The sequence below is a fragment of the Grampus griseus genome, assembly GCF_964374135.1.
Source record: "Grampus griseus genome assembly, chromosome: 20".
NCBI lineage: Eukaryota > Metazoa > Chordata > Mammalia > Artiodactyla > Delphinidae > Grampus > Grampus griseus.
The window spans coordinates 52,338,203-52,350,696 of record NC_139014.1 but is presented as its reverse complement, the minus strand read 5'-3'; the positions used below and the strand labels follow the sequence as shown (position 1 = coordinate 52,350,696).

General features: G+C 42.2%; 2 protein-coding genes across 2 annotated transcripts in view; one reads left to right on the top strand and one right to left on the bottom strand.

The window, feature by feature from the left end:
* SSH2 (slingshot protein phosphatase 2) overlaps positions 1 to 10,408 on the bottom strand; it is a 244,633-nt gene extending 234,225 nt beyond the window's left edge. Inside the window, exon 1 of the mRNA XM_082678050.1 lies at positions 10,282 to 10,408. Coding sequence (XP_082534176.1) covers positions 10,282 to 10,344 — 63 coding nt within the window. The 5' untranslated portion in view covers positions 10,345 to 10,408. The remainder of the gene's footprint in view (positions 1 to 10,281) is intronic.
* Positions 9,760 to 12,494, top strand: part of EFCAB5 (EF-hand calcium binding domain 5) — a gene marked incomplete at its 3' end in the record, with an annotated part of 114,038 nt that continues 111,303 nt past the window's right edge. The window contains exon 1 of the mRNA XM_082678052.1: positions 9,760 to 9,884. Coding sequence (XP_082534178.1) covers positions 9,875 to 9,884 — 10 coding nt within the window. The 5' untranslated portion in view covers positions 9,760 to 9,874. The remainder of the gene's footprint in view (positions 9,885 to 12,494) is intronic.

Below are 12,494 nucleotides of genomic sequence, written 5' to 3'. Positions count from 1 at the left end.
TCATGCTTAGCTTATAGCTGCCTTCCCCTACTAGACTTTTAAATTCTAAGGCAAGGATAATGCCTTATATCATCCCATAGTGCTTGAGAAGGTTCTCAACAAACTTCTGCTGAACTGAGTTTATCAAGTACCAAGGCATAAGCAGCAAAATGACTCAAATTGCAGTGACTTAAACTAAAGGAGGACAAACAGGAAGCGAAATGGTCCAAAAAAAAAAAAAAAAGAAGAAGAAGAAATCAAACGGCACCTAGTAGTTGGTCTCTGAGTGTGACAACCAAAGTTTAAATCCCGCCTTTGCCACTCCTAGCTGGGGGAGTCTAGACACCTCTCTGAAAAATCAGTTTCTTCATCTGTAAAATGGGAACAATTATAGTACTTCTTCAAATCATTGTTGTGATGCCTGTTAGTGCTGAATCCAGTGTCTACAGCACAGCAAACACTTGAAAAATGGTAGCTATGCAGTTATACTTTAAGGTTTCTTGCTCATATCACAAATTTTAACAAATTCACTTTAAAGGAAAGCCAAAGTAAGGGCACATGTGTTACAGTTCAAAAGAAGTTATCTTTGCTTCTTCAGCCCCATTTTCTGCACTTTACACAGCATCAACACTGTACTGCTTGTGGCTTCCAGCACACACGTGCCATTTCTGGCCCTGTGCCTTAAGTTCATGCTTAGAAATGCCTGCCTCCCTCCTGCTACTCACCCTCTAATTGCTGGTCAACTCCACTCACTCGTTAAGGCTCAACTCAGTAGTCCTTGCTGGCCTTCCCTCTCTTCCTCAAGGCTTATACATCAATTGTGATTACTACATTGTAATATAATTACTTATTTAATACCAATCTTTCCACTATACTCTAAGCTTCCTGAGGCCAGGGACTAACTGGCTGCTGGATCCCCAATCCTGGCATGAATAAGTAAAGAAATAGATACCTTCAGAATCAAGTATAGCACAGGATACAAAAAGGTGCTAAATTACCTTTTTTAAAAAAAATGAATCAAACAGCTCCAAAAAATCTAGGCTGTAACACAGTACATTACTTCTGCCCATTTCTTTCTAAGCATATCCTCTCCCACCAAGTAAGTGAAATTATTTCACTTTCAGAAAATCAAGGGAACCATGGGACTTTCATTACATTTCAGAGCCAAGATCACCTCACCTGACTTTCTCTTGACAAACAGGAAAATGAGGGGCACTGTGAATAGCAGCTATACTGCTCAGCTGCACAAGAAAATGCAGGGCAGTTTGTAAATGTATCTGAAAAAGCCACGGTGCTGAGAACCAGAGTAAGAAAATGGATTGCATTACCTGCACAAAACAGCACTCAGTACCTATTTGCTGATTAACAAGATTCCTTAGGTCTCACCTCCCATGTACACCTGACCTCTGGCATATTTCAAATTGGGTAGAGTCATATCAATAATCAAACTGCTTGGTTTTTTTTTTAAATAGTTTCCCTACTACAGCTAGGTTTCCTGAATGAATGAACAAATAAATCAAACACATGGACATGAGAATGCCTACTATGGGCTAGGCACTGTGTAGCCAACATGACAGCAGGCATTTAATGGAAAAACTGCAAAGCTCTAAGCTGCTGGAACCTGGAACGATATGCAATGGTGATACACAGAAAGGTAGTATGGGCTCTGCATGGTGCCTTTTTCAGACAGGGCATAATCTAGAATCTGCTCCCTCTCACTAAAGCCAGATAGAAAGGACAAGAGACTTGAAGACACATTTTAAGTACCAAAGAACCGCTCTTCCTCTGGACTTTCCAGATACCAGTCAAATTTTAAAATCTAAGCTAGTTTAAGTTTATTTTCTGTCCGCACAACTTTTTTTTTTTTATAAATTGACTTATTTATTTTTGGCTGCATTGGGTCTTCGTTGCTGCGCACAGACTTTCTCTAGTTGCAGTGAGCGGGGCCTACTCTTCATTGCGGTATGCGGGCTTTGCACTGCGGTGGCTTCTCTCGTTGCGGAGCATGGGCTCTAGGTGCACGGGCTTCAGTAGTTGTGGCTCGCAGGCTCTAGAGCACAGGCTCAGTAGTTACGGCGCATGGGCTTAGTTGCTCCACAGCATGTGGGATCTTCCCGGACCAGGGATCGAACCCACGTCCCCTGCGCTGGCAGGCATACTCCTAACCACTGCACCACCGGGGAAGTCTCTGTCCACACAATTTAATGAATACTAAATAATATGTGCTAACCTAACTAAAATCCTGTGGGAAGAGCAATGGAACTTCACTGGAACACACTCTAGCTTATATCCTAATGTAGTATTTCCCAGAGGTGGAATTAGAAAAAAGGAGTGATTGTTTCATAAAATGAACTGGGACAAGTTAACTATTTGGAACAAAATTAATTTAATATTTATCTCACACCATGCAGTAAAATTAAGTATAAAAATAATCTATAAAACAATTTAAGAAAATATCAGTGAATATTTCTCTACTCTGTTGATGGAAAATTGAACTAAGTAGAAAAACAATGGAAACACACATACACAGACTTTGAGATGACAGCATTAAAATTTTTTAATGTCTGTACATCAAAATGAATAAAAAACAAATAGAACAGAATGGCAAAGGAAAACCAAGGCAAAATGTGTAACATAACAGAAAAACGTTAATATTATAAGTATACAAAGAATATTTACAAATCAATATGGCAAAAATAACTCCATGAAGAAAGCTGGGCTAATCACATGAATGACTTAAAAGACAGGGACTATAAAATAAATAATGGTAAGTATTTGAAAAATGTTTAACCTCTGACTTAAAAAAAAAAAGGCAACTCAAAACAATAATAAAATACTAGTGTTGAAGAGAGTTCTGGGGTCAGACACCAGACCTATAATCCTGGGCAATTCATTTTACTTCCTTGAGCCTCAATTTTCTTTGTAAATTAGAGACAATAATACCTAAACCACAGGAGTGATGTAAAAATTAAACAATATAATGAACGTAAGGTACTTAGCACAGTGTTTGGCACACAGTAAATGTTCAGTAAACAAGAGCTCTTAAAATGATAAAGAAAACAAATGATGACAATATTCAGGGCTGATGAGGGTACAATGAAGCAGACATTTTTATACATAGCTCATCAACAAAATTTGATTCAACTTTTATGGAGGACAATTTAGCAATATTTATCAAAAGTCTTAAGGGTAGGGACTTCCCTGGTGGAGCAGGGGTTAAGAATCCGCCTGCCAATGCAAGGGACACGGGTTCAAGCCCTGGTCCGGGAAGATTCCACATGCCGCGGAGCAACTAAGCCCATGCGCCACGACTACTGAGCCTGTGCTCTAGAGCCCGCGAGCTGCAACTACTGAGCCCGTGCGCCACAACTACTGAAGCCCAGGCGTGCTAGGGCCCGTGCTCTGCAACAGAGAAGCCACCGCAATGAGAAGCCCACAACAAAGAGTGGCCCCCGCTCGCCCCAACTAGAGAAAGCTCACGCACAGCAACAAAGACCCAATGCAGCCAATAAATAAATAAATAAATAAATTTTAAAAAAAGTCTTAAGGGTGGTCGTATTCTTTGGGCTTCTAGAAACAAATCAGTGCTTAAAAACAATGGAAGAACTCAAAATGGAAAAAATTGCTAAATATGACTATATCCATCGATCCATCCATTGATCCACAGTCCAATATTTTTGACCCTGGTGATACAAAAATATGTAAATAGACCCAGTCCCTGGCTTAAAGGTTAGTTGGAGAGATAAGCAATCAAACAGTACAATAAAGAGATAAGAGCCACGATGGGTAAGTATAGGGTGCTATGTTGCGCACAGAAGGAGCACCTACCATAGTCTGGGAGTGGAGTCAGGGAAGCTTCCCAGAAGAAGTGACATTTAAGCTGAGACCTGAAGGATGAGCAGGAATTAGTCAGGTAAAGAGATGAAGGGAAGGTTTCCAGGAAAAGGGAACAGCATGTGCAAAAGCCTAGAGATCAAAGGGAGCATGGCATGTCAGCGTGACTTGAGCAGTGTGCAAGGCAGGGACTTGGGAAGAGACAAGGCTGAAGAGGTAAGCAAGTAAAAGCCTTAGTAAAAGTCTTGCTAGCAAAACTCTGGAGTATAGACTTTATTCTAAGGGCAATACAAACAATTAAAAAGCAAACAGTTTTAATAAATAAAGGGGTAATATTCATAACGTATCAAGGGAATACACAGATTGAAAAGAATACATAGCTCATAAAATAGAAATACAGGATTATAGTGAAGGTGGAACAACTCTGTAGGTTTATTAAAAAATCACTGAATTGGGGCTTCCCTGGTGGCGCAGTGGTTGAGAGCCCGCCTGCCGAGGCAGGCGACACGGGTTCGTGCCCCGGTCCGGGAAGATCCCACATGCCGCAGAGCGGCTGGGCCCGTGAGCCATGGCCACTGAGCCTGCACGTCCGGAGTCTGTACTCCACTATCCACTACGGAAGAGGCCCCAACAGTGAGAGGCCCGCGTACCGCAAAAAAAAAAAAAAAAAAATCACTGAATTGCACACTTTTTAAAACAGGTTTATTTTAGGGCCTGTAGTCTATACTTCAATAAAATTATCTTTTAAAAAAGTTAACAAAAATGCCTAATAAACATCTAAAAAATATTCAACTTGTCTAATAATAAAATGCATATCAAGCCAACTAGGTACTACTGTTTACCCTCAAAAATTACCAATGATTAACAATAAAATGAGAATAAGGCTAAGCGTTAATAAGGCTAAGAGAAATGAGCATTCTTACACTATGTTGGTTGGAATAAATGTTAACTGGGAACAACCGTCCTAGGAAGTATAACTATGTAACAGGAATCTTAAAATTGTATATACTCTGTGATCCAGTAATTGTATTTCTTGAAATCTTAATAAATGTTCCAAAATGCAGTCAAATATTTGACTACACAATGATGGTCACTGCAATGTAATTTATAATAGAAAAAAAAGTTAGGAAAAAACCGAGATATTCACCAATAATGGAATGGTTAGAATGAGTTATAACTACTCAACGCAGCCATTTAAGTGATTTGGCAATACATCTATGATATATATAAAACTTTTAAAAAGCATACAAAATTATACATACAGCAGCATTTCAGCTATGTAAAAATACACGCTCAGCTGTATGGCATGTATCTTTTATTCTCTTTTCTGTGCTTTTCCATATTTTCCAAATTTCCTACAACTGGCATGTATTATTTCTACAGTTCAAGAAACTTTCTAAAGCTGTCTTCAAAAAAATTAAAAAGTGTCACTTTTAAGTATATACTTTATACAAATCAATTTCATATTTGCTATGGCTTTATTTTCTCTGACTAGGGAGAGAGGTGTGGTCATATCTGAATATACATAATTCAATAATATCTATTTATCCCACATCCCCATTTGTTTATATATATATATATATATGAATTGCCCAATTAATTAAAATGTGCATCTTTTTTTTAACATCTTTATTGGAGTATAATTGCTTTACAATGGTGTGTTAGTTTCTGCTTTATAACAAAGTGAATCAGTTAGACATATACATATGTTACCATATCTCTTCCTTCTTGCGTCTCCCTCCCTCCTACCCTCCCTATCCCACCCCTCTAGGTGGTCACAAACCACCGAGCTGATCTCCCTGTGCTATGCGGCTGCTTCCCATTAGCCATCTATTTTACGTTTGGTAGTGTATATATGTCCATGCCACTCTCTCACTTTGTCACAGCTTACCCTTCCCTCTCCCCATATCCTCAACATCAAGACTTTGGTGAAACTTGGATGGATCTCTATCTGAAAATACACTTCACTGAATCCCGACTGCTTAAACCAAGACAAAACAAGATTAAGCCTTCTTACGATGATTTGGGGTCATCACTATAACCATATAATAGTTGCTCTGAAGGAGTACTGGGTCTTAGAGGGGTATTTGTCCTTACATTAAGTAGTCCCTAACTGCTAAATTTTTTCCTTGGGTCAGCTATTTATAGGTTTTCTTCCTCCTCCCTTGCTGTAAAACCATTCAACTATTATTTCCCAGAACTTTAAGGAGCCTGCCTTTAGCAGCACCTGCCCCTTTCCATTCCTATTTTGCTGCTGGTAATCTTCTATGAGCATGGAAATTAAATATTCAAGTTCATAAGATTTCTATGTAAACCAAGAGATAATAGGCTTCAAATAAGGGTATCACCGAAAAATGATTTGTACAAGACTTGGATGATTCTGTTCTAGACAGTCAAGACAGAAAGTCAAAACAGACAATATATAAATGGACTCAAAAGACAGTGTGAGTTCTTGATTGCATCTCAAGTCTTGATTCCTTTTCTCTATTGGCAGTCAAGTTCTCAGGATCAGAAACTAATATGCTGTCTCTCTTATCACTCCGTGGACCAGGAGCCAAGGAACTTAGTTCTACTGCAGGATCTTATACCAACCAGTTTTGCAATCTTCAGCAAGCCTTTTAACCTTGGTATTTGTCCTGCGTGACTTATGAGGCTATTCTAGAATTAAATTAGACCATGAACACAAGACACTCTGAAAAGCATAAAGCACTTTTACAAAAGTAAAAGATTTTTATGGTATTTCACTGTATTTATATAACCCTGGACCAATATAGGTATCCATTCAGAAAATTCATACCAGATAGAAGAGATAATTCTTAAATTGCCCCCAGTTAGTTAGAAACATCTAGAACAATATATTCCAAGAGTTGGCATCTCTGATTCCTCCTCCCCTATATCCAATCCCAGGTCCTTTGCGTCTTCTCCACAATCCCTTGCATCTGTCCTTTTCCTTCCCTTCTTTCACATTCCCAGTTCATGCCTTTATTATCTCACACCTGGGCTACTGTAACAGCCTCTAACCTGCTCCACTCATGCCCTACCTCTCAACTCCCTCTGGCCCACAGCTGCTAGATCAGTTTTCTTAAAACACCACTGTGATCATATCCGCTCAAAAACCTCTGAGGACTCTCCATTACCTTCTCTATCAAGTGCAAATTCCTAAGCTCAGCAGTCCCTTTGCAGCCCTAGCTGCCTCCCCACCTTTATCTATTACTACTCTTCGAAACAAATCCTTCTTCAAACTGGTCTATTTAATAAGTCCTTCAGATATGCGTTGTACGTTCCTGTCTCTAAGTCTTGGTGTATACAGCTTCTTTCCACCTGGAATACTCTCTACTTCCCAGCTTCTATCTCGGCCTATGAACATTCAACCTATCCTTCAAGGCCTAGTTCAAGAGCCACCTAACTATGTGTACTTCTCTTTGATTACCAGGAAGGAAAAGATGGAAGATTCTAAAGTTAGACACATCTGTGTTTCAATTACATCTTCAACAGGTGAGTGTCACTGGGTACATTCCTTAATAGCCCTTTGCCTCAGTTTCATCAGTAAGATGGGGATAATAGCAATTTCCCTTGGGCATACTGTGAGGAGTAAATAAGTTAATCCATGTAAGGCACTTAGATGTTACATATTATTATTACTACTATTGCCATTAGTGAACTTATCTTAATTTGAATTCAGACAATACTTATGGCCATTTACAAACTGGCTGTTCATGTACATACAGTAGCATCCCCTCACTCTCCTTTTCTACTCTCACATGTTTGTTCCTCCTCCAGTCCCTGTCCCTTCCCTCACCCCCTCCCTCCCAAGATTACAGACCCTGATAGATAGGGTCAATATTTTAGATAGGGTCAATATCTTATACATCTTGATACTATAATAGTCATTCACACCCAGTAGATGATCAATAGATTTGTTTAATCTCTAATGAAAGAACACTGAAGAGCTGACGGTATTAAAATGTCTTACCTCCTACAGTGAAAAAGCGTAACAGAATGCTTAATATGATTAATTAAAAAACCCTAAATTTCCAGCCTCACAAAATTAAATCTCTCCTTTTGAGGTTCTGTAGATTCTTTCTGTTCTCTTTTAAAACAAACAACTCAACTTATTCATGCAGCAAGAGATGCAACAGCAAATATATTCAAGTCGGACAGCAGTCAAATACTGGAACACAAGGACCATGAGACAAGTCAACTGAAAAAGCTCTGGATAAAGTGGAATAGGAAAACAATTTAAAGGGAAAGGTAACTGGGTCATAGTCATGCTAACAATGCTGACTGTTACACACACACACACACACACACACACACACACACACACGTCCCAGGATTCCTTTGCTCCCAGGGCCACATATAAACTGAAATACCCAGGTTACTATAGCAAGTAGATGTAGAAATATCAGTCACTTAGCTCAACAACTGAGCTTACCACATGATCAATTTAATTACCTATGTCAAAAGTGCCTATTAACATACCTCCAGATTCTAAAATAACCAAATGTTGGCTAATTAAGTTACATCAAGTAGATATGGTACTACTAATCATTCACCTCAAGAAAATTAGTATGATAACGTGATACACATATATTATTATTACAGCATAAACTGCTTCCAACAATGCCCAGGGAAAATCATGTCAATATAATACTGGTTCCTGGTTTGCCTACATGACTCAATTAACCTTCAGTTGCTTTCTCAGCCAAAATCTGGCATGGTAACCACTTTCTTCCAAAGGTTTACTGGTGGAGTGAATTAAGATGGTCTGATGGTATGTTAGTGACTTTCCAAAAACTAGCATAAAATACCACATATAAGAATAAAGTATATTAAATTTCCATTCCTGTGATACTTGTCTTCAGAGGACCCTTAAATATTTTACTAGCTTTCAAGTGCAGTTATTCTCAAATCACATAATCTTCAGAGTTGGAAAGAGCCCTTTTACCACCTCCTAGGCAAAAGGCCCTCCAGCCTTTGCTTGAACCTTTCAGCAATGGGCACTCACTATTTTGCAAGGCAGTCCACCCCACTGTTACAAAATTCCTCCTTAGAATGATTGGAAATCTGCCTCCCTGAATTTCTTTCTATCCAAGGATCCTAGCTAGTTCTGCTCTCTGGAAACAACACGAAGTAAGGTAACCTCTGAAGTATAATCACTTCTAGAATTAGGATACAGCTGCCAATTTGGTCACACAAAGTGCAAAAGCTAGCTCAGGAAAAAAGAAACCACCACTCTACACAACAAAATTTTGAAATTCAGGAAACTACGTTGAAATTACAAACCAGCACACTTTCAAGACGTCAACATTCACACACACCTCAGTTAACATATACATATGAAGAGTAACCCGAATTTTTACAGTGGAAGGTAGTACAGCGTTTACTGAATATGTTTTTGCAAGCTGAAACCACTACATCCACCAACACAGTTTTTTAAATTACTGTTCTGAAGGAAGTTCAAAATGGTTTTTCCAATTTCTCACATATTCATTCCACTTATTCCCTCTAAAACATCTAGTTTTTTTTTTTTAAGATCCCATTTCCCCCCACTGGTACAATATTTTATTTAAAAAAATAAATATTTTCAGGGAAAAAAAAAGGCTAAAAGAATGGAGCGTAAAGGAGTGGGGGTGGGGCGAAGGTAAAGAAGGGCCCAGCAGGAAAAGGCTGGTTACTGGGTATTTTCCTTCTGGAAGCACGCTTCACTGGCACAGGCATCTGAAGTAACGAGCCATACAAACACGACCCAAGAACAAGAACGATCATGAGCAATGAGTGTAAGGCATAAATGTCTGTGAGATGTAAATGAATTGGCACTGGTCATCAAGCAGCGCCAGATGCTTCGGGACCTCGAAGAGGTAAGAGATCCAAAGAGCAGAGACCACGGCCACCCTTTGGAGGAGAGGAGGAGGGGAGAAACCAAGGAGTAACTACCGTTCAGCCGTCCAATGAAGCCCAACGGACAGGGCACAAAAAGACAGCGAGTGACCAGGGTGAAGAAAGACACCCGGAGAGCCCGAAGGGCGTGCAGTGTGCGAATACGGAACGGGTCCCTGAAATGGGCGCGGGTAAGGGGATGTGGGTGTGTGTATGGGGCAACGCAGGAGTCCCAGGGTCCTCTCCCCGCAGCGGAGCAACAGAGGGTAAAGGAAGGGGGAGGGTGAAAAGCAAGAATGACTCATTCCCGAAAGGAAGTGCTCAAGCCAGAGGAAGGCATGCCACAGGGGGGTTCGGGGCGAGGACTGTGAGGCGCTAGGTGCTCAGAGTGATGGGGGCACAAATCGACGTTCTGTAGTTCCTGCAGCTCGTCTTTAAGATGGGGGGGTGTGGGGGGTTCGCGGCAGCAGAGTGCCCAGGCCTGGGAAGCGGCGCGGCGCGTGCGCAGTGGCGCTCGGCGGGACCCGCTGAGGCAAAGCGGAGCCGCAGTGACAGAAGCGAGCAGAGCGGCTGCCGGGAAAGACTCACCGAGGCGCAGGGGCTGGAGGTAGTGCTGGGGGTAGGCGACCGCTGGACTGTGACCAAAGCCATCTAGGCGCTGCTGGGCTGTTCCGGGCAGGGCATTCTTGTCCTGAGTGTGGGGGGCGGGAGGGTGACGGAGCCGGGATGAGGCAAGGGGTGTGGGGTGGGGATGAGGGGGGCGGGGAGAAGGAGGAGGAGGAGGAGGAGACCGCGCGAACGGCAGCAGGCTCCGCACCCACCACCGGACTCTCGCAGACTGACGCGCTGAACTGGCGGCTGGCGGGCGGGCGGGCGGGCGATTCGGCAGCTGCGGGGCACAATGAGCGCTCCCAGTGCGCAGGCGCCACCTGTCAGCAACCGCCTCTCCCCTCGGCGCGCGCCGCCGCCTGGCCGTAACCCTTGAGTTGCCGGAAGCCGGCCGGGTGCGTGCGCCAAGGGCCGCCGCCCCCTCCCGGGTTTCCTCCTTGCCTCTGGAACCACGCAGTTTGGCTGCGCCGGGGGCTGTGGAGTGGGTTGGGGGGCGGGGTCTCGGAGCTGAGGGTCGCTGGAGCCCCCACTCCTGAGGGACGACCATTTTCTGAGGTGGGGCGCACAGCTTAACCCACCTTCGTGAGAAGAAACTGAGGTAAAAATCCTGAGGCAAACATGTCCGGATGGGAAAGGGCGCCGCGGGGTTTCAAACGCTTTCTCTGGGCGTGGGTGGGGCTTACTGGGCTAGAGACCCTCCCTTTGACCCGGCCCTCGGGGAGGCTTTTTCTGAGCTTTCCCACCCTTCCGTCTCCGACTCTATGTTTTGGGATGAGACTTTTTGAAAGTAAGAAAGATTTGTAATTTTATACCCCGGGAGTCTTTATGGTACCCTCGTGCTTCCTCTATTATCCTGGCCCCTGTCTTAGGACTCATTCATTATTCGTGAGGTGCAGAGAGGCCGAGCGAGCCTGGGAGGCCGAGCAAGCTGGGCTCACGGAGTTGGAAGGGTCCAACCTGCTATTTACCTCCCACTTGCTTCCTGCTGGCAAGAAGTTCTCTTGACTAAACAGGATTTGCTCCTAGGGGTTTCCTCTCCTTCGTCTTTAGATTTCATTATTTCATAGACACATGCGGAATGCCGATTAAATAGTTTAAAGAAATCGCTTTCTAAAAGATAAATCAGCTGAACATAAGTCAAGAATGTAATGAAAAATCAAGATTGAAGGTGGGGGGGGAATCGCACTATGCAAATGCCATTGATTGATTACACAGGGCAAGAGAGTTGACAAAGCTGTTTCTCAATTTGAGTGGATGTGCTGGTAAATACTACCATACATATCAAAGCTGTAAAACACACACATTCAGGAGTTTGCAGTTATTAACCCACCGCCTTATCGCTCAGACTCTCTTGGATCTTATTGCTTCTTTTAAACTGACAGAGCTGTCGTGAGCTCTTTCTGGCCGCTTTATGGTTAAGTGCCACTAGAGCCCTCTGTGCTGAGCCTTTGTTGTCTCCTTGGGGCCCTGTGGTTGAAATAATTAGCAGGGAGTTTCCATCAAGAATCAGACACTGAGGGTCCCTGTACTGTACAGTCCTATGTAGAATGCACTGCAGAGAAGCTAGCTGGTAGGCTTTTGCCCCCTGGTGGTGGTCAAGAGTGCCTGCGAGACAAAATTAAACAAAGATGTATGGTTCACAGATTAAACAATCTGACTTGTGTTTTTCCCAGAGCTACTTAGTAAACAGGAAAAGAGAAGACAAAGTTCAGAAGTAAGAACTTTGAACCAAAGCTTAGGAGACCAAACAGGAGGCTATATGCGTAGGCAAGAATTATACATAGCTGAAAGCTGAATGAAGGCAAATAAATGAAACGTGATTTATAAACCAAAGTATCATTCTAGAGAAAAGTGTTATTCAAATCAATAGGTCTTAGTAATGTACTTATATGTTAATTTTCTTACTGACTCAGGGACAGCAACACTGATTATCTACTTTTATGTAGCATTATGTAGCAACATTATCGGAAGATGATAATCTTACAGTGTAAGATAATCCTACAGTGGGAAAGAGCACTACCCTAGGAATCAGAGACCTGGCTTCTAGTTCCAGCTCTGTAAAACCTTGAACAAATGGCTTAAACTTTTTGAGCTTTAGTTTCTTCATTTCTGCAACGGAGCTCTAACTCACAGGATTCCTGTGATCAAATGAGAAAAAAAATGTAAAGTGCAATATGAACTGTAAAGCCCCA